Source organism: Canis lupus, chromosome 10 (assembly GCF_003254725.2).
Source record: "Canis lupus dingo isolate Sandy chromosome 10, ASM325472v2, whole genome shotgun sequence".
Lineage (NCBI taxonomy): Eukaryota > Metazoa > Chordata > Mammalia > Carnivora > Canidae > Canis > Canis lupus.
Window position 1 is genome coordinate 45,199,057 of NC_064252.1, and position 27,037 is coordinate 45,226,093.

The 27,037-nt window shown below is 38.2% G+C and overlaps 1 protein-coding gene and 1 long non-coding RNA gene across 11 annotated transcripts in view; one reads left to right on the forward strand and one right to left on the reverse strand.

Moving 5' to 3' along the window:
- VWA3B (von Willebrand factor A domain containing 3B) overlaps positions 1–27,037 on the reverse strand; it is a 256,331-nt gene that overhangs the window by 107,713 nt on the left and 121,581 nt on the right. For all 10 annotated transcript variants that reach the window (XM_035696404.2, XM_025464606.3, XM_025464618.3 and 7 more), the window contains 3 exons: positions 11,779–11,895; positions 10,274–10,361; positions 10,034–10,181 (listed from right to left, as the gene is read on the reverse strand). In XM_035696404.2, the coding sequence (XP_035552297.1) occupies positions 10,034–10,181; positions 10,274–10,361; positions 11,779–11,895 (353 nt within the window). The remainder of the gene's footprint in view (positions 1–10,033; positions 10,182–10,273; positions 10,362–11,778; positions 11,896–27,037) is intronic.
- On the forward strand, positions 462–5,766 carry LOC125755998 (uncharacterized). Its single transcript, XR_007413766.1, has 2 exons — positions 462–856; positions 5,580–5,766. It is a non-coding gene; the product is annotated as an uncharacterized LOC125755998 (long non-coding RNA).

The following is a 27,037-nucleotide window of genomic DNA, read 5'->3' on the forward strand; positions in this document are numbered from 1 at the left end:
AGACTACATTATTAATTTTGTAATTTAAACATCAAGACCAAAACAAGAAAATAGGCAAAGATTCAGAAAACTTAAGTGAAAGAAATGAGGAGGCTGTGAAATCGAACCTCACTACTTGTCAAATACAGAAATTCAGCATGTGGCTTCTAGAACAACTTTTGTCAAAAGGAAGAGGCCAGAACAGTAGGTTAAAAGGTGAGTCGACTGGGCTTTGAACACTGATTGAAGCTTGCAGTAATGGAAAAAAAAAATCCACAACTCTCAAAATAGAGTTACATATCACAAAAACTTTCAGAGGAAAAAGAAATCAATCTTCACAAAACGAAAGACCTTTACAGTTTTATCACCCCTGGAAAAAATACCCCCTTAGAAGTCTATAAATAGCTCTCCAGGTTTGCCAGCATATGGCCCAGATGGAAGTCAACACCATAACATTTAAATTAATGTTCTACTTCCCTCTTTTGTGGTTTTGGATTTCATGCCTTGCATGGCCATCATGTACTTCAGTGTGGTAGTAGTTCAAATTTGGTTTTGTGCATCCACTCTCATTCCTTTCTGCATGCAGATTTAGGGAAAGACAAAGTCATACTCCACACCTTCAGTCTGCGGTCTTAGTTTTTACAACATGGTGGTCATATGGAGGTCCCATGGGATATTCTCTTTATGATGTCAGATGCAGTGTGACTATGAGGTCATAAGGGGCATTCTCATAGGACTTGAGAGGTCAGAAGCAGGTCTGCCCAGCTTTTGTAAGGAAGCACTAGGGGAGGAGAGTGCAGTTATGAAGAAGCTGACAGCTCTGTTTGGAAGGAAATAAAACCTGATCACCTCTCCTCTGAAAATGGTTAACCATTTGGTAAGGCCTCTTTTAAGTTAATCTCAAGAGAATTAAAGTAGGTAATATCTTGAGGCTCTCTTTTGTTGCCAAATATTGTCCAAGAGGTCTCTTGATTTTCATTATAAGAGGTAATAAGTTAATAGCTAATTTGGGTTGATTCTGTTAGAATTTTTCCTAATGTTAGGCCCATAAGCAACCACTATATTTAAGAATAGTTTTGGCGGTGTCAGAATGGCCAAGTGGTCTAAGCAGGCAGACTCAAGAAGAATAGTTTTGTCAATAATGGTAACAGTGTTTTTCCTTTACTCTCTGCCAATCACTAAGCACTCTCTACATATTTTCTCATTCGGTCCCTATATAGATATATACACTGAACTGCAGATTTTGTTATATGGCTTTTTACTCTATTAAACTCTGCTGTTCTTTATTCCTTTAAAAAAAAAACTACTAGTTTTCTAGCCTAATACAGGTACAAAGTAAACATTTATTGAATACTTGAAAGACTAAAACTATATGTAAATTAATGCTCAAGGCTCAAAATAATGTTTATCTTTTTTTTAAGATTTTATTTATTTATTCATGAGAGACACAGAGAGAGAGAGAGGCAGAGACACAGGCAAAGGGAGAAGCAGGCTCCCTGCAGGGAGCCTGATGTTGGACTCCATCCCGTGACTCCAGGATCATGCCCTGGGCCAAAGGCAGGCGCCAAACTGCCAAGCCACCCGGGATCCCTGTTTATCTATATTGTAAAACATAATGAAGTCTGGATTCCATCAAATTTGAATTCTTGGTCATTAAAGCATGGGATGAATATAACTTTGCTATTTTTAAAGAGGTATTTGCTAGAAATATGGATAAAGTGATAAGGTTTTCAGAGATTTAGCTTATGTAAGTAAAACTATACTGAAATAATGAAAGAATAGAAAATTAAAATGAAGTACACTTTAACATAGCAACTGGCAAAGTATTTTTAATGTACTGCTCTTAAGTGATAACAAAGATTGACATTGTTAAAATTCCAAGTAAATTGTACAATAATGGGGGAATAATTAAATAAGTCGCAGTAATTCATATTATTATTAGTGCAAAATTAAAAATCCATCCAAATATGGTCATTACAAGGGACTATGTTCATAATGTATGCGAAATGAAGGAAGCAGAATAGAGAACTGTATGCACAGGTATTAGTAGTTAAGGTCACACTACATATAGAGTTCCTCCTGTGTTTATCAGCAACCCCAGATTTTGAAAATGAGAAAGCAGTATGAAACTGGTGTTTATCTATTTATTGTTCACCAGCTTCACTTTTTTAAACTAAATAAGCTCTTCCAACAAATATCCCAGAGCTTGTTGCCAGATTGGCCAAGGATAAGTCTGATGGGATATGTGTAAAAAAAAAATACAAAAGCTGAGCAAATCCTGCATGGATAATTCTGAACACAGATGCAGTGGCTTTATAGACAGTGCAGTTGCACAGGCTTCAGAGTGCGGAAGCTTAAATATCTGCTTTCAAACTGGAACATCTCCATTCTCCAAAGAACAAATGAAAGAAGGACCAGGACCACAGAATTACCTGGTGAAGGAGGAGTGTGTTGACAAGATCATTCATAAACCCATGAAAATATGTTACTTACTACAGGGTAGATTATGTCCCACATTTTTCATACAAGCTTTTAGAAAATAAAAGGTTGTTCTTTTCAACTTAGTGAGCATTTTAATTGGCATAGTAGATAAGCTTATGTGTTGACCTGGAACAGTGTCCACTGTAGACTGCTTAGTAAAAACTATATATTCAGTTTTACTTCAGTTTTGGTAAAACAAAAACAAAGAATAAAGGATACATTTAGAGCAAAAAAGGTCTGGTCAGACAACCACCAAATGATTCATCAGTGGTGGAATTATGACTTACTCTTTTTCACTTACCTGTATTTTCTCATCTTTATACCCAGTGAACATATATAGCTTTTGTAATAATTGTCTTTTTAAATTTTTAATTAAGATGTCTATCAATACATAATTTTGTTATATTCAATGCTACTATATATGACAGTAACAAAATGTCCTTGACAGCATCCCTAACCTTTTTGTACCTAACTTCTTTATCAGCTAAATGATGAGATGAATAGCAACTTACCTAAGTTGCTCTAACTTTTAGATACAATACTTTGATGATATCAGATGGTTTGCTCTGAACCTAATATGAGGGCTCATCATGTACTATATTAATGGGATTGTGCCATGGCCTCTCAGGAGAAAATGACAGAGCTAGAGTGCAGGCCCAGAGTATCTGACCACAGTTCTATCCTAATGAACTCTGATTATGGCAAAGCGGGAGGCCTTGAAGGGATACTGTTAAAGAACATCATGATGTTGATGATGATGTAAACTTTCCAATGATACAGATTAAAATTCCCAAATTATTTCATCTTTTTTGAAGCAATTGGCAATAAAGAGCTCTGAATTCCAGATTCATCAAATAACTAAAACAATTTTATTCTGTATATGACTTGGTAATGAATTAATCTTTTTGAATAAGCTAAGGTAAAATTATCTGGCCCACTGGAAACCAAAAGTGCCAGTTAGCATCTTGTAATGAAGAGTTGCTAGGGCAACCTCTCTGCTCAATATTTCATTTCCAAGGTGACAGATTTGATGCTGGTCTGGGAAACATTGAAAAACCAAAACATCACTGTGTTCCAGAAGAAGAAAGAACCCATACATAAGTCATGAATGAAACAAAGACCCGGGGACAAAGCCAAACACTGCTTTATAATTTGGCCCCCACAGATGTGGCCGTGCACAGAACACAGGAGTTAGAGTCAATTAAAATTCTCAGTGAAGTGGGTTAAGATTCAGTTTTCCTTTTCAGCTCCATTCTACTTTTCTGTCTACTTTTTTCATAAAACATTAGGTCCAAATCTCAAAAAGCTATACATCTCACTAAGGAGTATATATTTTTAGGTTATTGTCTTCCTAGTCTTTCTATTTCCAAGTGAAGGTTTCTTCCAGTCAGAGGAAATGTTAAGGAATAAAAGATGTTAAGTGTGCTTTGAGAGTGAAATTGGTATTTACTGCAGTATATTTCTATCACCATCATGATTGTTGTTCTTACTCTCAATAACAGAGGAAGGTAAGCAAGCTGGATGGTGTGCTACCATCCAAGGTCTGTGATGAGACTTTACATTGCCACAAAAGGTACCAAGTACAATGCCAATGGTGAAATGCAATTGAAAAATGTTGATCCTCATCCCTTGGCTAAGACAAGAATGTTCTAAAGAACAGGACCCTCACCATTCTTCCAGTTTTTCCTTCTTGGGAATCACTCCATATTTTTCTCTCTCTCACCCCCACATGTTTTAGTCCTATCTAAAGTTCTACTTTAGCCTTGGGTTCCACCCGTACTGTTACCACCTGGGCCACAGTCGCCCAGGCCTCGCCTCCTGATTGACCCTCACCTTCCTAGCCTCAAACTTTTCCAACTATTCTTGTACCTTGTAGCTGAAGCCCAAACTTGATCTTCTTCTAAAAACCCTTTGATTGTCCTCAGGATAACACTGAATTTTTTTTAAGTAATCAAGGCCCTTTCTTTACTAGTGCTAACACCTTCCTCCAGTCACACCAAACTTTCTTTGATCCTTAGACTAGCTCCCCCACTGCTTAGGACGTCCTTCCCCACCTCCTCACCTCATAACTCCTTTTCTGCCCCCTGAGTTTGAACTCTCACAACCAAGTGTGAAGCCTTCTTTGATAACTGAAACTGGGTTAGGGGCCTCTCCAGCATCTTCACTCCACACCTCCCATTTGTTACATTTAACTAGGACTTATTTTACTTGCTATTTCCTCCATGAGATGGCAAACTGTGTTCGGGTAGGAACAAACACTGGCTGTTTTGTTTGGCAGTACCCTAGAGACCAGCTCAGGGCCTGCATACAGTAGGCATGTAATATTTGTTGAATATTTTTATAATAAAAGCCAAAATTTATTGAGTGCCTGCTGAGTACAGTCTGTTATATGCATTACTTCTTTTAATCCCATAACAATCTGAGTAGGTATATTATTTTTACATGAATTACTATGTTTACTTCTTCAGAATATGAACCAGTGAAGAGAGGACAGGTTGAATAAGATTTTATGTCTGCATACTATTTTCAGGGTTTCCAAAGCATTTCTATACTCATAAGAACAAACGCTTATCTATAAATATTATATAGAGTTCCTCTTAGGAAATAGGCTGTCTGTGGGACTATCACTAGTAGAAATGTAAAATTTATTTGAAAGTTGATTTTATTTCCTCTGTCAAAATTTTAAATGTATACATCCTTTGGATCTAGCAATACCACTTTGCAGAATCTATCCCCAAAACGGACTTGTACACGTGCCCCAAAATTTGTGTGCAAGGAAATCTGTTACAGAATTATTTGTGATATGGAAAATAAGGACACAATGTAAATGTACTGGGAAAGAAATGTACTGGGGATGAAAGGTACAGCACAGGAAATATAGTGAACAGCACTATTAAATAGCATTTGATGGTGACAGAGGGTATTACACTTGCGGTGAGCACAGCATAACTTATAGAGTTATTGAATCACTGTGTTGTACACATGAAGCTAATGTAACATTCTGTATCAACTATACTTCAATTAGATAAAATAATGAGGAAGAACCTTGAAACTTATAAGATTAAGTGACATATTTACACATATGTAAAGGTTTCTAACACCTTAATTTTTGTTTTAAGTAGGCTCCTTGCCCGGCATGGAGAGCCCAATGTGGGGCCTGGACTCATGACTCCAAGATTGAGACCTGAGCTGAGATCAAAAGTCAGATCTGAGCCAACTTAACCAACTGAGCCACCCAGGGGCCCCTAAGACCTTAATTTTTAAGATAATTTTTATAAAATAAAAAATAATTTATAAAAGATAAAATAGCAAATCCATATTGCCTTATTTATGTTTATTAAAATCATTATGCATATGTGTATGAATACATGTTATGTGTATATATATGTGTGTGTGTGTGTATATATATATAAGAGTGTGTGTGTATAGAAAAACAACTGGAAAGATAGTCACCAAACTACTCAGTTTCCTTTGTAGATGAGAGAGAAGCTTCCATGTTTTCCTTTAAAGACTTCTAAATGGTCATTCCATACTGAGAGTATATTAATACATTACTTAGCAAATAAAAATAAACCAATAAATTAATTAAAAATTAAGGTCCCTTTATATTTCACAGTTTATCATTTGTTATAGGTCTGTTTTACTCAACACTTATAATGTATATAAAAGTTGTGTATAATATATATTTAGAGCTAAAAGTACTACAACGAAAACTAGCAAGTACATAGATAAAACCCCAAAATCTCCAATAATCTCCTGACTCTGATAAACACTATTAATATTTTGGTAAAAGAGAAAAGGAGGGAGAGAGAGTGCTATGTCTACATCATACATACATGTAACCAAATTTATGTACTATATGTGGAGTTTTGTACCTGATTTTTTTCATTTAGCATTAATTTTTTTTTCTTAAAGATTTTACTTATTTATCCATGAGAGACACAGAGACAGAGGCAGAGACATAGGCCTAGGGAGAAGCAGGCTCCCTCCGGGGAGCCTGACAGGACTCAATTCCAGGACCCTGGGATCACGACCTGAGCCGAAGGCAGACGCTCAGCCAGTGAGCCACCAGGTGCCCCTATTTAGCATTAATTATATTGAGAACTTTTCCCTATGTCATTCCTTATCCTTCAGAAATATGACATTTAACGGAAATATGACATTCCATGATATGGATATACCCACTAGACATTTCATTTCAATGTTGTTTTCAGCATTTTCATTGTTAGATATAAGGCAGTACTAACTATTCTTTGAATTTATGTATCAATATTTCTTTTTTTTTAAGATTTAATTTATTTATTCATAGAGACACAGAGAGAGAGAGAGAGAGAGAGAGGCAGAGACACAGGCAGAGGGAGAAGCAGGCTCCATGCAGGGAGCCCGACATGGGACTTGATCCTGGGTCTCCAAGATCAGGCCCTGGGCTGAAGGCGGCACTAAGCCGCTGAGCCACCCAGGCTGCCCTGTATCAGTATTTCTGATTATAAAATATTTACATATGGATTCACTGGAGGAAAGGCTGTATGCTCTTAACAGCTCTGAGTGTACTGCCAAGGCTCTACCAATTTATACTCCCACCAGCAGGATATGACCTATCTTTGCCATCAGTGTTCATTAGTATTTTTGTTTATTTTATTTTATTTGTTTATTAGTATTTTTTAACTTTACAAATTTAATGGTTGGGGGGAGTTATCTAATTGATTTTTCAATATGAATTTTTTATAAATGCACATATTTGGTTACCAGGTAAGACATATTTTTGTATAGGGTTTTGATTTCTTTTTCATTTTTTCCCCTAGATTTTCCACTGAAGTATTCACCATCTTTAAAATTCTTTTATGGTATGGATATGTGTGTGTGTGTATGTGTAAACAGAACAACAGAACACTGATTTATACACACATACTCACATAGACTTATACAGATGCACACACAAAAACCTATTTAAGACACTGCTCCTGTAATTCTTTGTTGTATATATTACAAATATTTTTCTGAGCTTTGCCTTCATTTTATTTGTTTTTACACAATTTAACATTTTTCTGTATTCAATCTATAAATTTTTCTTCCTTTGATTTTTATGTTTGTACATCCCTACCCTATCATATTTATTTTATGAGAAATTTACTTTTCCACATTTTAGGTTATTGGAATGCTTAGGAGACGACATGATAAGCACAAGAAAATTCTACTTCTCAGTAGAATTCAGTAAATATATCTTATTCTGAATAAAACTGAGGAATACTAATAAAATAAATGTAAAGAATAGAAGTTGCCACCAAACATCCAGGAAGAAATCAGTGTTCAGCTTCTCTCTGGTCCTTCTGGAAGAAGTCAAGTTCAAATGATACACTGCCACCCAATTAATCAGGCTAGAGTTCATTGGAGATACAAATAGAACTTGCCACTCCCAAGATCTCCGTTAGAGACAGAACCACTCATCATGAGGCACAGTCATCAGGAATATAGCATCAATCACGCAACCTCCAGAGCAAAAATCACTGGTTATGCCAAACCAGGATGCATGTTGAACTCCATTCATGTAATGTCTTCAATGTGACTAATAGAAAAAATTCACCAATTCCTTTGCTTCTTCCAAATACATCAAGACCAGTTAGATAAAGCCTTTTTTAAAAAAAAGATTTCTTGCCTTTGATTTTTTCAATTTTTTATTATGGAAAATGGAAACTATGGGAAGAGGCAGACAGAATAGTAGAATGAGCTTCCTCTGACTCAATATTCTTATTATGTAAATTTAACAGTTATCAACTCATGGCTAATCTTGTTTTATCTATTCCTCTCCGCCCCCAACAACTCCCATTACCCCAAGATTTGGAAGCAAGTCCCAAACACCCTACATTTCTCCTGTAACTATTTCATTATGAGATAAGTGCTTTTAAGGATACTATTTCCATTTAGTACCTATAAAGTCTGATATGTTTCTATTTAAATCACTAGCTGCCACCATATTTGTCCAGAAGCACTGGGGGTTTGATCCTCAGATCCTTGTTTTTTGTGTGTTCCTCATCCTTGAACAGTCTGGCTGCTCCACTGAATCTATTCTTTTTTATTTTATTTTATTTTATTTTTTTAATTTATTTTTTTATTGGTGTTCAATTTACTAACATACAGAATAACCCCCAGTGCCCGTCACCCATTCACTCCCACCCCCCGCCCTCCTCCCCTTCTACCACCCCTAGTTCGTTTCCCAGAGTTAGCAGTCTTTACGTTCTGTCTCCTTTCTGATATTTCCCACACATTTCTTCTCCCTTCCCTTATATTCCCTTTCACTATTATTTATATTCCCCAAATGAATGAGAACATATAATGTTTGTCGAATAGACCTGCCCTACGACCCAGCAATTGCACTGTTGGGGATTTACCCCAAAGATACAAATGCAATGAAACGCCGGGACACCTCCACCCCGATGTTTATAGCAGCAATGGCCACGATAGCCAAACTGTGGAAGGAGCCTCGGTGTCCACTGAATCTATTCTTGCTAAGGGTAAGGACCTTCTAGTCGCCTAGTTCAAGAGAAACTCTTCAGTATTTATTTGGCTTTCCTCCACATTTAACCCTACCATACCCTCCCACTGCTTTTTCCCCTTCCAGGACATGACTGTCACTCTCTTCTTTTTTTTTTTTTTTTTTTTTTTTATGATAGTCACACAGAGAGAGAGAGAGAGGCAGAGACACAGGCAGAGGGAGAAGCAGGCTCCATGCACCGGGAGCCTGACGTGGGATTCGATCCCGGGTCTCCAGGATCGCGCCCTGGGCCAGAGGCAGGCGCCAAACCGCTGCGCCACCCAGGGATCCCTGACTGTCACTCTCTTATGGTTCTTTTGCTCTGGTTCATTCTCAGTCTCTCTCTCTCTCTCTCTCTCATTCTTTCTCTCTCTGCCTCTCTTTCCCTCCCTCTCTCTTTCTCTTTCTGACTTTTTCCTTTAGAGACTTTTATGATGGAAAAGATGTCACTGGAGGCGCCTAGGTGGCTCAGTTGGTTAAGGGGCCAACTCTTGATTTCATCTCAGGTCCTAATCTCATGGGTTCTGAAATGGAGCCCTGTTTTGGGCTCCATGCTCAGCAGGGAGTCTGCTTAAGATTCTCTCCCTCTGCCTCTCTCCCTAGTTGTGCAGGAGTGCACATTCTCTCTCTTTCAATAAAGAAATCTTTAAAAAAAAAAAAAAGAAAATGCCACTATATTTAAGAAGAGAAGGTAAGCAAAGGAAGGACATAATCTCTTACAAGTTCTCCCCTGGTCCTTTGATACTGGATGATATTTACTCATGACTATGAGAGGCTTTTCAAACATTTTTGCAGCTCCACGCTACCATCCGCCAGCAACCAGCCATGAACTGCCAACCCAAAAAAGGCCAATTTCTTCTCAGTTTAAAAACAAAACTGACTAAGAGCTTTCCTCTCTCATTTTTAAATATCTTTACAAATAATTTTCTTTTCAATGGCTGAAATATATTTCTGTTACAACTGTAGAAGACCAAAGTGGAATACATTTTTTTGAACCAGAAATGAAAAATACATCAAGCAGGATATATAGAAAATCAGTCTTACCTCGTCAAAAACCTTGGAAACAACAAGCTTGTCCAGAATGGGAACATAGGTGGGGATGTGAGGGACTGCTGTCACTGATAAGGCATCCATGATGGTGAGTTTCTTGGCAACCAAGCCATGGGTCTTGAGCCAGTTTTCTGAAGACATACTTGAAGAAATAAGAACACAAACTGTGATGCTTTAAAACTTGTAATAAACAAAAACATAACTAAATCGCCCTGGTAAAATGAAAGTACTCACTCTTGGTTGTGAAGTTGACTTCCTTCTCGACTCAATGTTTCTAATGATTTGCCATCTAGATACTCATTTGTCAGTAGGATGCTTATTTCTGTGGAAGGAGAAATGACAGTTGTATAATTTCCTAATATATGGGTTTTTTAAATCAAAATGCAAAAGGGTCATACTTCTCTCTCAGTTCGGTCATGGCTGAGGGCTAACAAATGGATCACATTTCAGAGAATACTGATTTGTCCTGGTGGGTTCTCAGGCCAAGATTCATTTGCAATTACACTAAAAACCAATACATAGGTAAATATGACCCTATCATTGTTTTGCTTATCGACTTCATCCTATATCCATTTGAGATCTCTCTCCATAGAAGAATGAAACACTCATTCTCTCATTCCTCAGAAAACACATTTTTTAAATGTTAAATGAGAATGTCATTAACCAATGATTGTTCAATATTGCTCTCATTAGACTTCCTCCAAAGTATACAAAAGAATCTTGATCAATATTTTAGTTTCTGATAGTTTGATTTGTGGTTCCTCCATTCTGTATGGAAAACCAAAATCCCTATTAAATCCTGTTTAGTTGTAGATACACATTTTCAAATTAATATTTGGGGTTTTTAATATAATCCTTACATAAACTTGGACTTCTAAATAAAAAGAAATATTAGTTGAATTGGCGGCATCTAGAAGGAAGGGTGTTTGGGAATGAGCTAATTAAATGTCTAAGAAATCATACTCTCTTTATCATATAAGCCCTTTAAGAATCATGCATGTAGCAGACCTAGGGACTATGACAGGTTAATTGAAACAGAGGAAAAGACATCACAATGATCAGCAATAGAGAACACAAGGTTAGATTCAGCTATGATGGAGTATATACTTGTCACTCAGTTACTTCCTCCTACCTCGAGGATAGATTGTATGTATCTGTGTGGTTAGCTGGGATTTATTATTTATCAACTATTTGAAATATAGCAAAAAGTACTACAGGACTTAAACTCTTAGAAATTTACTACTTTAAGAATAAGGATTTTATCAATAGTAATAAAATCTGAGTGGAAAAGTCTTATTTTCCTCACATTTAGCCCCGCAAATGCTGACTATATGGACCAGAGAGGGGCTCTTCAGATGTGCCACCTGGGAATGAAGGGAAGAAAATAAACCAGCTGCGAAATATTCGATTTTCAAGTTCAAACCCTGGAGTGGCAGCAAGCACTATACTAGCACTAGAGTTATGTGAACCACTTGTATATTAAACATCTAGGCACAGTAATTGCAAATTTCAGTCTAAGAAAATACAGTTCACTATAGTAAGCAGACCTGATTTACAAGGAGTTCCTGAACAGAAAGCAATCCCAACCCATTTAAAAATGATTTGTTTCCAAAAAAAAAAAAAAAAAAAGATTTGTCTCCCCCCCAAGTGTTTCTACACCCAGTTCTTTTAGGAGCAGACACACTGGGCAAAGGGAGGCCATCCTGGGCTTCCTGCCATAGAGACCCTCTCTGGCTTGCCTCTGTCACTTGAAGTGTTCCAGTTGCTGGAAGCAGAAAGGCCATCTGTCCTCTCACTGCAAGTTGAGCTCTTGAGGGTGGACATCTGGCTTCTGAGCAGGCTAGTTTTGGTGGATTCTGTTGGTATAAAAAGGAAAGGGGTTAAAGGAATTTGGGACAAAGGAGAGACTTTATTAGATGTATCTATTTCCTTGGATCCTTAAAAAAAAAGAGTATAGTTTCCAAACCTCAGAGGACAGTTCTGCTACCAACCAAACACTGCAGTAAAGGCTTGTTCCACTTATCTGAGCTCAAGCTCTCCCCCTCTTTGGGACAGATACACTTCCTAGCTCATTCAAGTCGTTGGCAGAACTTTTTTCCTTGCAGTTGTGAGACTGCTGTGAGTCCTTGCTGGCTGCTGGGGTGGGGGGTGGGGGGGCTCTCAGCTCCCTAAGCACCTATGTTACTGCTCAGGTAGCCCCTTCATCTTCAAGCCAGCAATGGCACACTGGATTCCCCTCATGCTTCAAGTTTCTTTGACTTTCTTTTCTGTCATGGGCTGGAAAAAGCCCCTCCTTTTAAGAGCTCATGTAAGTATACTGGGCTCTCCTAGATATGTGTGGCTTAAGGGCAACATAACATAACCCTAGGAGTGATTTCTCACCATGTTCATAGACTGCAGGCCTTTAACTAGCAAATAGATACTCATCAAATACTAACATTTAATCTGAGTGTTATACAGAGGTAATGAGCTTGTACCAAGACATCTTGATTATTTTTCATATGTGATTACAGAAGCCACATTAATTGTATGTTCTGTATTTCACAATTTGGAGGCACAAGTACCAAGGGTTTATGCAGTACTCATCAATGGAATGTGTCCTTGTTTTCAACAAAAGGCACTTAACCTCTCCTATAAGAAACTAGATAATTAGGTGGAAGATGAGCTAGTAATCTATAAATTGTCTCCCTTTTGCACAGAAAGTTAACATCAGTGGTCTCTGTACATAGAGATAGGACTGTGCTATTTATTATTCATTATTTTTCTAGGCAACAACAGGGTGAAGCCTGTCTTGGTTGCCTCTGTAACCAGGAATTAAGATGGGTAAATTTCATTGGGAGCTATGTCTGTGAATAAAAGGCATAAATTTTATGATCCACATAGGAAGCTGAACTCTGGCAAGGCCACGTTGACCAAAATTGTTAGGCAAAATAATAGGTATGACAAAATGAAAACAAATTTAGCTCCCAAAGTCTCCAAACATAAAAAATAAAAAAACAACTGTACTATTCCCAAACCCTAAAAAAAACAAATAAAAAAATATTTATCTGGCAGTGGATTCAAGCACTTAACTACTCCCCAAGCTCTGCAGTCAGTCACTATATTTCATTACTCTTCTATGTTAAGAATTGAAACAGAACAAAAATTCAGGACAGGGACATGTATCAATAGCAACAATCCCAAATCTAAGCGAAATGGTGGAAGTGACAAAGGCCATTAAAATGTTTAGGACAGAGGAGGGGCAAGATGGAGGAAGAGGAGGGTCCCCAAGTCACCTGTCCCCACCAAATTACCTAGATAACCTTCAAATTATCCTGAAAATCTACAAATTCGGCCTGAGATTTAAAGAGAGACCAGCTGGAAGGCTACAGTGAGAAGAGTTCGCGCTTCTATCAAGGTAGGAAGACGGGGAAAAAGAAACAAAGAAACAAAAGGCCTCCAAGGGGGAGGAGCCCCGCGAGGAGCCGGGCTGAGGCCGGGGCGAGTGTCCCCAGGACAGGAGAGCCCCGTCCCGGAGACGCAGGGGCTGCACCAACCTTCCCGGGCGGAAAGGGGCTCGCAGGGAGTTAGAGCAGGACCCAGGAGGGCGGGGATGCCCTCGGGCTCCCTGGGACACTAACAGACACCTGCGCCCCGGGAGATACGCCGAGCTCCCTAAGGGCTGCAGCACACGGCGGGACCCGGAGCAGCTCGGAGGGGCTGGGGCGGCGGCTCCGCGGAGGGGGCTGCGGGGCGGGAGCAGCTCGGAGGGGCTCGGGCGGGCTCGGACAGAGGAAGAGGCTCCTTGCGGAGGGGGCTGGGCGGCCGGGAGAGCGAATCCAACAGCACAGGCTGGGGAGCACTGGGCGCCCGGACGTAGCTCAGCATCCGGCCTCCCTCCGGGACAGGCAGAGGCCGGGAGGGCCCAGGACAGCAAGGACGCTCCTGCCCCGAGCTGAGCAGATCAGCGGCCCCGCCCCGGAGCCTCCAGGCCCTGCAGACTGCGGGAGCTGAAGCCAGGGCTCCAGAGCTGGCCTCAGGGTTGTTCCTCCAGGGGCCTCACGGGGTAAACAACCCCCACTGAGCCCTGCACCAGGCAGGGGACAGAGCAGCTCCCCCAAGTGCTAACACCTGAAAATCAGCACAACAGGCCCCTCCCCCAGAAGACCAGCTAGACGGACAAGTTCCAGGGGAAGCCAAGGGATTTAAAGTATACAGAGTCAAAGATACTCCCCCGTGTTTTTTTTTTCTTTTTGATTTCTTTTTTTTTTAATTTTTTTTTTTATTTATGATAGTCACAGAGAGAGAGAGAGAGAGAGAGAGAGAGAGAGAGAGAGAGGCAGAGACATAGGCAGAGGGAGAAGCAGGCTCCATGCACCCGGAGCCCGACGTGGGATTCGATCCCGGGTCTCCAGGATCGCGCCTTGGGCCAAAGGCAGGCGCCAAACCACTGGGCCACAGGGATCCCCTCTTTTTGATTTCTGATTGCTTCCCCCACCCTTTTTTTCGCCTTTCTTTTTCTTTCTCTTCTCTTTTTTCATTTTTTTCTTCCTTTTTTCTTTTTTCTTTTTCTCTTTTCTTTCCTTTTTTTCTCTCTTTTTCTCCTTTTCCCAATACAACTTGTTTTTGGCCACTCTGCACTGAGCAAAATGACTAGAAGGAAAACCTCACCTCAAAAGAAAGAATCAGAAACAGTCTTCTCTCCCACAGAGTTACAAAATCTGGATTACAATTCAATGTCAGAAAGCCAATTCAGAAGCACTATTATACAGCTACTGGTGGCTCTAGAAAAAAAGCATAAAGGACTCAAGAGACTTCATGACTGCAGAATTTAGATCCAATCAGGCAGAAATTAAAAATCAATTGAATGAGATGCAATCCAAACTAGAAGTCCTAACGACGAGGGTTAACGAGGTGGAAGAACAAGTGAGTGACATAGAAGACAAGTTGATGGCAAAGAGGCAAACTGAGGAAAAAAGAGACAAACAATTAAAAGACCATGAAGATAGATTAAAGGAAATAAACGACAGCCTGAGGAAGAAAAACCTACGTTTAATTGGTGTTCCCGAGGGCGCCGAAAAGGCCAGAGGGCCAAAATATGTATTTGAACAAATCATAGCTGAAAACTTTCCTAATCTGGGAAGGGAAACAGGCATTCAGATCCAGGAAATAGAGAGATTCTCCCCCCCAAAAATCAATAAAAACCATTCAACACCTCGACATTTAATAGTTAAGCTTGCAAATTCCAAAGATAAAGAGAAGATCCTTAAAGCAGCAAAAGACAAGAAATCCCTGACTTTTATGGGGAAGAGTATTAGGGTAACAGCAGACTTCTCCACAGAGACCTGGCAGGCCAGAAAGGGCTGGCAGGATATATTCAGGGTCCTAAATGAGAAGAACATGGAACCAAGAATACTTTATCCAGCAAGGCTCTCATTCAAAATGGAAGGAGAGATAAAGAGCTTCAAAGACAGGCAGGAACTGAAAGAATATGTGACCTCCAAACCAGCTCTGCAAGAAATTTTAAGGGGGACTCTTAAAATTCCCCTTTAAGAAGAAGTTCAGTGGAACAATCCACAAAAACAAGGACTGAATAGACACTAAACACCATAGACACTATGGTGACACTAAACTCATATCTCTCAAAAGTAACTCTGAACGTGAACGGGCTTAATGACCCCATCAAAAGGCGCAGGGTTTCAGACTGGATAAAAAAGCAGGACCCATCTATTTGCTGTCTACAAAAGACTCATTTTAGACAGAAGGACACCTACAGCCTGAAAATAAAAGGTTGGAGAACCATTTACCATTCAAATGGTCCTCAAAAGAAAGCAGGGGTAGCCATCCTTATATCAGATAAACTAAAATTTACCCCGAAGACTGTAGTAAGAGATGAAGACGGACTTAAAGGATCATACTTAAGGATATGATACTTAAAGGATCTATCCAACAAGAAGACTTAACAATCATACTTAAAGGATCTATCCAACAAGAGGACTTAACAATCCTCAATATATATGCCCCGAATGTGGGAGCTGCCAAATATATAAATCAATTATTAACCAAAGTGAAGAAATACTTACATAATAATACACTTATATTTGGTGACTTCAATCTAGTTCTTTCTATACTCGATAGGTCTTCTAAGCACAACATCTCTAAAGAAACGAGAGCTAAATGATACACTGGACCAGATGGATTTCACAGATATCTACAGAACTTTACATCCAAACTCAACTGAATACACATTCTTCTCAAGTGCACATGGGACTTTCTCCAGAATAGACCACATACTGGGTCACAAATCGGGTCTGAACCGATACCAAAAGATTGGGATCGTCCCCTGCATATTCTCAGACCATAATGCCTTGAAATTAGAACTAAATCACAACAAGAAGTTTGGAAGGACTTCAAACATGTGGAGATTAAGGACCATCCTGCTAAAAGATGAAAGGGTCAACCAGGAAATTAAGGAAGAATTAAAAAGATTCATGGAAACTAGTGAGAATGAAGATACAACCGTTCAAAATCTTTGGGATGCAGCAAAAGCAGTCCTAAGGGGGAAATACATCGCAATACAAGCATCCATTCAAAAACTGGAAAGAACTCAAATACAAAAGCTAACCTTACACATAAAGGAGCTAGAGAAAAAACAGCAAATAGATCCTACACCCTGCAGAAGAAGAGAGTTAATAAAGATTCTAGCAGAACTCAACGAAATCGAGACCAGAAGAACTGTGGAACAGATCAACAGAACCAGGAGTTGGTTCTTTGAAAGAATTAATAAGATAGATAAACCATTAGCCAGCCTTATTAAAAAGAAGAGAGAGAAGACTCAAATTAATAAAATCATGAATGAGAAAGGAGAGATCACTATCAACACCAAGGAAATACAAACGATTTTAAAAACATATTATGAGCAGCTATACGCCAATAAATTAGGCAATCTGGAAGAAATGGACGCATTCCTGGAAAGCCACAAACTACCAAAACTGGAACAGGAAGAAATAGAAAACCTGAACAGGCCAATAACCAGGGAGGAAATTGAAGCAGTCATCAAAAACCTCCCAAGACACAAAAGTCCAGGGCCAGATGGCTTCCCAGGGGAATTCTATCAAACGTTTAAAGAAGAAACCATACCTATTCTACTAAAGCTGTTTGGAAAGATAGAAAGAGATGGAGTACTTCCAAATTTGTTCTATGAGGCCAGCATCACCTTAATTCCAAAACCAGACAAAGACCCCACCAAAAAGGAGAATTACAGACCAATATCCCTGATGAACATGGATGAAAAAATTCTCAACAAGATACTAGCCAATAGGATCCAACAGTATATTAAGAAAATTATTCACCATGACCAAGTAGGATTTATCCCCGGGACACAAGGCTGGTTCAACACTTGTAAAACAATCAATGTGATTCATCATATCAGCAAGAGAAAAACCAAGACCCATATGATCCTCTCATTAGATGCAGAGAAAGCATTTGACAAAATACAGCATCCATTCCTGATCAAAACTCTTCAGAGTGTAGGGATAGAGAGAACATTCCTCAACATCTTAAAAGCCATCTATGAAAAGCCCACAGCAAATATCATTCTCAATGGGGAAGCACTGGGAGCCTTTCCCCTAAGATCAGGAACAAGACAGGGATGTCCACTCTCACCACTGCTATTCAACATAGTACTGGAAGTCCTAGCCTCAGCAATCAGACAACAAAAAGACATTAAAGGCATTCAAATTGGCAAAGAAGAAGTCAAACTCTCCCTCTTCGCCGATGACATGATACTCTACATAGAAAACCCAAAAGCCTCCACCCCAAGATTGCTAGAACTCATACAGCAATTTGGTAGCATGGCAGAATACAAAATCAATGCCCAGAAATCAGTGGCATTTCTATACACTAACAATGAGACTGAAGAAAGAGAAATTAAGGAGTCAATCCCATTTACAATTGTACCCAAAAGCATAAGATACCTAGGAATAAACCTAACCAAAGAGGTAAAGGATCTATACCCTAAAAACTATAGAACACTTCTGAAAGAAATTGAGGAAGACACAAAGAGATGGAAAAATATTCTATGCTCATGGATTGGCATAATGAATATTGTGAAAATGTCAATGTTACCCAGGGCAATTTACATGTTTAATGCAATCCCTATCAAAATACCATGGACTAAAAAAAAAAAAAAAAAAAAACAAACAAACAAAAAACAAAACAAAAAAAAAAAACAAAATACCATGGACTTTCTTAAGAGAGTTAGAACAAATTATTTTAAGATTTGTGTGGAATCAGAAAAGACCCCGAATAGCCAGGGGAATTTTAAAAAAGAAAACCATATCTGGGGGCATCACAATGCCAGATTTCAGGTTGTACTACAAAGCTGTGGTCATCAAGACAGTGTGGTACTGGCACAAAAACAGACACATAGATCAATGGAACAGAATAGAGAACCCAGAAGTGGACCCTGAACTTTATGGTCAACTAATATTCGATAAAGGAGGAAAGACTATCCATTGGAAGAAAGACAGTCTCTTCAATAAATGGTGCCAGGAAAATTGGACATCCACATGCAGAAGAATGAAACTAGACCACTCTCTTGCACCATACACAAAGATAAACTCAAAATGGATGAAAGATCTAAATGTGAGACAAGATTCCATCAAAATCCTAGAGAAGAACACAGGCAACACCCTTTTTGAACTCGGCCACAGTAACTTCTTGCAAGATACATCCACGAAGGCAAAAGAAACAAAAGCAAAAATGAACTATTGGGACTTTATCAAGATAAGAAGCTTCTGCACAGCAAAGGATACAGTCAACAAAACTAAAAGACAACCTACAGAATGGGAGAAGTTATTTGCAAATGACGTATGAGATAAAGGGCTAGTTTCCAAGATCTATAAAGAATTTATTAAACTCAACACCAAAGAAACAAACAATCCAATCATGAAATGGGCAAAAGACATGAACAGAAATCTCACAGAGGAAGACACAGACATGGCCAACACGCACATGAGAAAATGCTCCGCATCACTTGCCATCAGGGAAATACAAATCAAAACCACAATGAGATACCACCTCACCCCAGTGAGAATGGGGGAAATTAACAAGGCAGGAAACCACAAATGTTGGAGAGGATGCGGAGAAAAGGGAACCCTCTTACACTGTTGGTGGGAATGTGAACTGGTGCAGCCACTCTGGAAAACTGTGTGGAGGTTCCTCAAAGAGTTAAAAATAGACCTGCCCTACGACCCAGCAATTGCACTGCTGGGGATTTACCCCAATGATTCAGATGCAATGAAACGCCGGGACACCTGCACCCCGATGTTTATAGCAGCAATGTCCACGACAGCCAAACTGTGGAAGGAGCCTCGGTGTCCATCGAAAGATGAATGGATAAAGAAGATGTGGTTTATGTATACAATGGAATATTACTCAGCCATTAGAAACGACAAATACCCACCAATTGCTTCAACATGGATGGAACTGGAGGGTATTATGCTGAGTGAAGTAAGTCAATCGGAGAAGGACAAACAGTGTATGTTCTCATTCATTTGGGGAATATAAATAATAGTGAAAGGGAATATAAGGGAAGGGAGAAGAAATGTGTGGGAAATATCAGAAAGGGAGACAGAACATAAAGACTCCTAACTCTGGGAAACGAACTAGGGGTGGTGGAAGGGGAGGAGGGTGGTGGAAGGGGAGGAGGGGGGTGGGGGTGAGTGGGTGACAGGCACTGAGGGGGACACTTGACAGGATGAGCACTGGGTGTTATTCTGTATGTTGGTAAATTGAACACCAATAAAAATTATTTTATTAAAAAAAAAAAGACTCCTAACTCTGGGAAACAAACTAGGGGTGGTGGAAGGGGAGGAGGGTGAGGGGTGGGGGTGAATGGGTGACAGGCACTGAGGGGGGCACTTGACGGGATGAGCACTGGGTGTTATTCTGTATGTTGGTAAATTGAACACCAATAAAAAATAAATTTATTTTAAAAAATGTTTAGGACAAATAGCAAGTAGCATTTCTAGCAAAACTCAGGTTTACTGGAATGGGCAGATAGGCTACACAAGCGGCCTGATATAGGAAGCCTTTATGTTCACATGAGCCTAAGATATTCCTCCCTTGTACAGAGATACCACAACAAGTGGATAGATCATGTAAGACTGATCCATCTATGGCAGGTGGCCCATACCAGGAAGTCCCTTGGCCTCTATATGTTCAAGGCTTTCCTTTCCTGCCCAGAGACAAGAATGCACTCAAAAGATAGTCGTGGGGGGCAGCCCCGATGGCCCAGTGGTTTGGCGATGCCTTCAGCCTGGCGTACGGTCCTGGAGACCCAGGATCGAGTCCCATGTTGGGCTCCCTGCATGGAGCCTACTTCTCCCTCTGCCTGTGTCTCTGACTCTCTTTCTCTCTCTGTCTGTCATGAATAAATAAATAAAATCTTAAAAAAAGAAAAAAGATAGTCGTGGGGAAGCTACTACAGTTTTTCCCCACTGAGAGACATCAAGCCTCCTGCCCTGAAGAAACTCCTGATGCTCCCTTCGGTAGTACCAGCAGGGACCAGCAGTAGCTTGGGAGTAGCAAACCAAGCACCAAAATAATACCACAGAGGCTGTGAAAATTAAATTACTTTTGGAACCACAGATCACAGAAGCAGGCTAAGGTCTATGTGCTAACTTTAAATAGGGAAACTACTTCCTAAAATAAAAGATTTAAATAGGATTCAGAGTCCCTTACGTAATAGACAAAATGTTCAGGACAATATAAAAATTACCCATCATAGCAAGAACCATGAAAATCATACCTTAAATGAGAAAGATAATCAAGTGATGCCAGCAGAATGAATGATGCATCAGAAGTTGGAATTATCTGATAAGGATTTCAACGAAACTGTCATAAAAATGTTTCAACAATTAATTATAAATTCTCTTGAAACAAATGAACAAATAGAAAATCTCAACTAAGAAAGAGAAGTTATAAAAATTTCCAAGTGGAAATTAAAGAACTAAAAAATAAATAAAAAAAGTTGTTGGATGGGCTTAGTAGTGGAGCAGAGATGACAGAGGATAGTATCAGAGAACTTGCAGACAGAACAATAGAATTCAGTCAATTTAAACAACAAGAAAAAAAAAACACTGACAAAAGATAAGCAGAGACTCAGACACCTGTAGGATAATAACAAAATATCCAACATTTATATCATCAGAGTCTCAAAAGGACAGGGAGACAGAAAGTAGAACAGGGAGACTTTTTAAAGAAATAGTAGATGAAAACTGTCCAAATTTTGTGAAAGACACAATGTACAGATTCAATAAGCTGAACAAACACCAAGCAGAATAAACCCAAAGAAATCCATGCCACGATGCATTACAGTTAAACATCTGAATATTAGAGACAAAGAAAAAAATCTTGAAAGTAGCCAGAGAGAAAGGACACATTACCTAAGGGAACACCAGTTTGAATGACTGAAAATTTCACATTTAAAATGTAGGGGGTCCCAGAGAGAAGACTCACGATTTTTCAACTACAAAAAGGAAAAAACAAACAACTGCAAATTCTAAATGTGGTAAAATTGTCCAGTTGTCCTTCAGGAATTAAGAGAAGATAAAACCATTCCTACGAAGTTGAAAGATAAAAATAAAAAACACTGTAGCTAGCAGACCAACCCTTAAATGACTGAAATAGAAATTATAACACTACCTGATACTTAAGACAATGCTATTTAAACATGGGAAATATAAAGAAATTCGAAATTTCCTAAATTGAAGTAAGATTTCCACACTTACACAAAGTGGCTAAATGTTGACACTAGTTGACTTTTATAAGCCCTTATGTATGTGTCATACTCAAAGAAACAATTACAAAAATCATACAAAGAGGTAATTTTTTAAAAACCCCAAGTAAACGAACACATAATTTAAAAAATGTTCAAGTAACCTGAAGGAAGGCAAGAAAAAATAAACAGAGGAACAAGACCAATGAAAATAAGTAAAAAATAATAAAATAACAGAAGTACTAACATATCAACTATTACTTTAAACAGAAATAGTCTAACACTATTAATCGAAAAGTATATAATGGCAGAGTAGATAAGAGAACACTATTAAACTATATGCTACTTACAAGAAATTTACATTTTTTTAAAAAAATATTTATTTTATTTATTTTTAAGATTTTTATTTATTTATTAATGAGAGACACACACAGAGAAAGAGAGAGAGAGAAGCAGAGAGACAGGCAGAGGGAGAAGCAGGCTCCACGCAGGGAGCCCAACATGGGACTGGATCCCGGGTCCCCAGGATCATGCCCCAGACCGAAGGTGGTGCTAAACCGCTGAGCCACCCTGGCTGCCCAGATTTTTTTTTTTTTCAGATTTATTTATTTTAGAGGCAGACTGTGTATGTGTATGCACAAGCATAGGAGGCGGGGCAGAGAAAGAGGGAGAGAAAGTCTTAAGCAGACTCCACATTGAGCACAAAGCCTAACAGGGCTCGATTGCATGACCCTGAGATCACAACCTGAACCAAAACCAAGAGCTGGAGGCTCTATTGACTGTGCCACCCAAGTGGCTTACCTACAAGTACAACACTGGTAGATTGAAAGTAAAACGATGGAATAAGACATACCATGAAAATATTAATAAAAACCTGGAGGGACTAATATTAATATCTGCTAAAATAGAATTTACAGCAAAGAAAATTTACATAATAAAAGGATCAATCCACCAGGAAAACATATAGATCCTAAATGGGTACATGTAAACCAAACAGTCTTAAAATATATGAAGCTAAATAAAGTTGATAGAGTTCAAAAGAAAAAATAGACAAAGCAACAAATATAGTTAAAAACTTAATAACTTCCCCTCAGAAACTTAAAGAACTACTAGTCACAAAATCAGCAGGGACAGAGAACAACACAATAAACCAATAGGGTCTGACATAGACAGAACACTCCACCCAGTAACAGCAGAATACATGTGTTTTTCTAGTGCCCACAAAACATTTACCAAGATAAACTATTAGTCACTAAAACAGATCCCAACTAATTTAAAAGAATTTAAATCATACAGAGTGTGTTATCTGACCATAGAGAAATCAAACTAGAAAGTGATTACAGAAAGTCAACAGGAAAAACTCTAAACATGTGGAATTAAACAACACATTTATAAATAATCCATGGATTAAAGAGAAAGCCTTAAGCAACATAGAGAATATGTAACATATGTAACAACTTTGTATAGTGAGATAGTAGCTAGATTTATTGTGGTCACTTCGTGATGGTGATTATATGATTTCTATAAATGTTAAACCAGTATGGTGTAAACCTAAGGCTAGTATGGTATTATAAATCAACTGCACATCAATTAAAAAATGTGAAAAAAAACAGAAGATAAAAGAAAAACTATAGGCCAATATCCTTCATATACTTAGATATAAAAATTCACAATAGAGTATTAGCAAACCAAATCCAGCAAGGTCCTTAAAGAATTATATGCTGAGAAAACAGAAGTGGAAAATATTCAGATATACAAGGTTGCTTAACATTTGAAAATCAATCAGTAATCCACACACCAATAGAGTAAAGAAGTCTATTGATGCAACAGACTATTGATGTAACAGTCTATCAATTGATGCAGCAAAAGCACTTGACAAAATTTGGCACCCACTTGTGATAAAAACTCTCAGAAAATTAAAATGAGGGGAACCATCCTTAAATTGATAAAGAATATATACAGGAAGTCTACAGTTAGTATCATTCACAATGGTGAAAGACTGAGTATCTTTTCCCTTAAGACTGGGAAAAAGGCCAGAATGAACACTCTTATCACTCTTATTCAACATAGTCCTGAAAGTTCTAACTTCTGCAACAAGGCAAGAAAAAGAAATAAAGCCAGAGAGACCGGAAAGGAAGATAAAACTGTCCCTATTTGTAGATGACATATTGTCTATACGAAAAATGGCAAGAAATCCACAAGCATATATATACACACACACACACACAAAAAAAAAAATCCTAGAACTACTGAGTTCAGTAAAGTTGCCAGTTACAAGATCAACACACAAAATGAATTGCATTTTGATAGACAATGAACATAATTAACTAAAAACATATGGAAACCTGGGATCCCTGGGTGGCGCAGCGGTTTGGCGCCTGCCTTTGGCCCAGGGCGCGATCCTGGAGACCCGGGATCGAATCCCACGTCGGGCTCCCGGTGCATGGAGCCTGCTTCTCCCTCTGCCTATGTCTCTGCCTCTCTCTCTCTCTGTGTGTGTGTGTGACTATCATAAAAAAAAAAAAAAAACATATGGAAACCTATATTCAAAAACAAATACCATTTACAATCACTCTAAATACAATGAAATAATTAGGTATATACTTAATACAACATGTATAAGATCTCTAAGCTGAAAATTACAGAATGCTACTGTAAGACATTAAAGAAGATCTAAATATATGGTCATATTCATGAGTCGTGTTCACAGATTGGATGAATCAACATTATAAAGATGTGTTGTAATGTAATTCAATGTAATTCCTATCAAAATCCCAAAAAGGTTTTCTTTAAATAATCATACTCTAAAATTGAAACAAACTTTCAGTCCCCCCTGAATAACTAAAATAACAAGAGAAAGATAAAGTTGGAGGAATCATGGCACCTGATAGTAAGGCATCTAGCAACATTAATCAAGACATTGTGGGGCACCTGGGTGGCTCAGTGATTGAGTGTCTGCCTTTGGGTCAGGTCATGATCCCAGGGTCCTGCATCAGGCTCTCAGCAGGAAACCTGCCTTTCCCTCTGCCTCTGTCTCTGCCTCTGTGTGTCTCTCATGAATAGATAGATAAAATCTTAAAAAAAAAAAAAAAGACATTGTGGTATTGGTGGAGAGAGATACAAAGAACAGTGGAACAGAAGTATAAAACCTAGATTTAACCTACACAGATAGAGCCAGCTGATTTTTAGCAAAGATACAAAATTAATTCATTGGAGTAAGTATAAGTGTAGCCTTTTCAAAAAATGGTGCTGAAGCAACATCTATAGGAAAAAATGTAAAGTTCATACTTTATACAAAAACAAAAAACAAAAAAACCAATCTAACTGTATGACTAAAGGAGCTAGAAAGAGGAGAACAAAGCCCAAAGCCAGTAGAAGGAAATAATAAAAATTAGAGCAAAATAAATGATACAGACCAAAAATAGAACAGATCAATGAAACCAGGAGCTGGCTATTTGAAAAGATCAACAAAATTGATAAACCTTTAGCTAAACCCACAAAAAAGGGAAGAGAACTCAATTAAATAAAAGCAGAAATTGAAGGAGGAGAAATAATAACCAACGCCAAAAAAACACAAAGGTTTATAATATTATGAAAAAGTACATGCCAACTAATTGGACAACCTAGAAGAAATGGATACCTTCCTAGAAACATATAACCTTCCAAAACTGAATCAGGAAGAAATAGGATTTGAACAGATCAATTACTAGCAACCATATTGAATCAGTAACCAAAAACTCCCAATAAACAAAAGTTCAGGACCGGATGGCTTATAAGTGAATTCTACCAAACATTTAAAGATAAGTTATACCTATTCTTTTTAAGCCATTCCAAAACATAGAAGAGGAAGGAAAGCTTCCAAATTCACTCTATAAGGCCAGCATTATACTCATACCAAAACCAGATAAAGACACACACGAAAAAAAGAAAGAAAGAAAGAAAGAAAGAAAGAAAGAAAGAAAGAAAGAAAGAAGGAAGGAAGGAAGGAAGGAAGGAAGGAAGGAAGGAAGGAAGGAAGGAAGGAAGGAAGAAAGAAAGAAAGAAAGAAAGAAAGAAAGAAAGAAAGAAAGAAAGAACGAACGAACTACAGGTCAATATCTCTGATGAACATAGATGCAAAAGTCTTCAACAAAATATTAGCAAAGATAATCCAACAATACATTTAAAAAATCATTCACCACAATCAAGGGATTTATTCCAAGGATGCAAGCGTGGTTCAATATTCACAAATCAATGTAATATAACAAAAGAAAGGATCAAAACCATATGGATCATCTCAATAGATGCAGAAAAAGCATCTGACAAAGTGCAAATGATAAAAACTCCACTCATGATCAAAACTCTCAACAAAATAGGGATAGAGGGAACTCTCAACATAATAAAGGCCATAATATGAAAAGCCCACAGCTAATATCATACTCAATGGTGAAAAATTGAGAACTTTTCCTTTAACATCAGGAACAAAACAAAGGTGTCCACTCTCACCACTTTTATTCAACGGAGTGGTAGAAGTTCTAGATACATCAATCAGACAAGAAAAAGAAATAAAAGGCATCCAAATTGGTAAGACATGAAACTTTCAGTATTTGCAGATGACATGATACTATACATAGAAAACGCAAAAGACTCCACCAAAAAACTACTAAAACTGATCAATGAATTCAGTAAAGTTATAGGATTCAAAATTAATATACGGAAATCTATTGCATTTCTCTACACTAATAATGAAGTAGCTAAAAGAGAAATTAAGAAAACAATCCCATTTACAACTACACCAAAAAGAATGAAATCCCTAGGAATAATCTTATCACCAAGGAGGTGAAAGACCTGTACTCTGAAAACTATAAAACAATGATGAAAGCAACTGAAGATGACACAAATAAGAAAATAATCCTTTCTCCTGGAAGAACAAACATTGTTAAAATGTCCATACTACCCAAAGCAATTTACAGATTTAATGTAATCCCTATTAAAAATACCAACAACATTTTTTCTCAGAATTAGGACAAAGAATATTGATGTTTGTATGTAACCACAAAAGGCACTGAATAACCAAAGCAATCTTGAAAAAGAACAAAGCTGGAGGTATCACAATCCCAGATTTCTAGACATACTACAAATCTATACAGATCCCAAAAAAGTAAGCTACTGGCACAAAAACAGACACAAATCAATGGAACAGAATAGAGCATCTAGAAAAAACCCTGCACTTTCATGGTCAATTAATCCATGACACA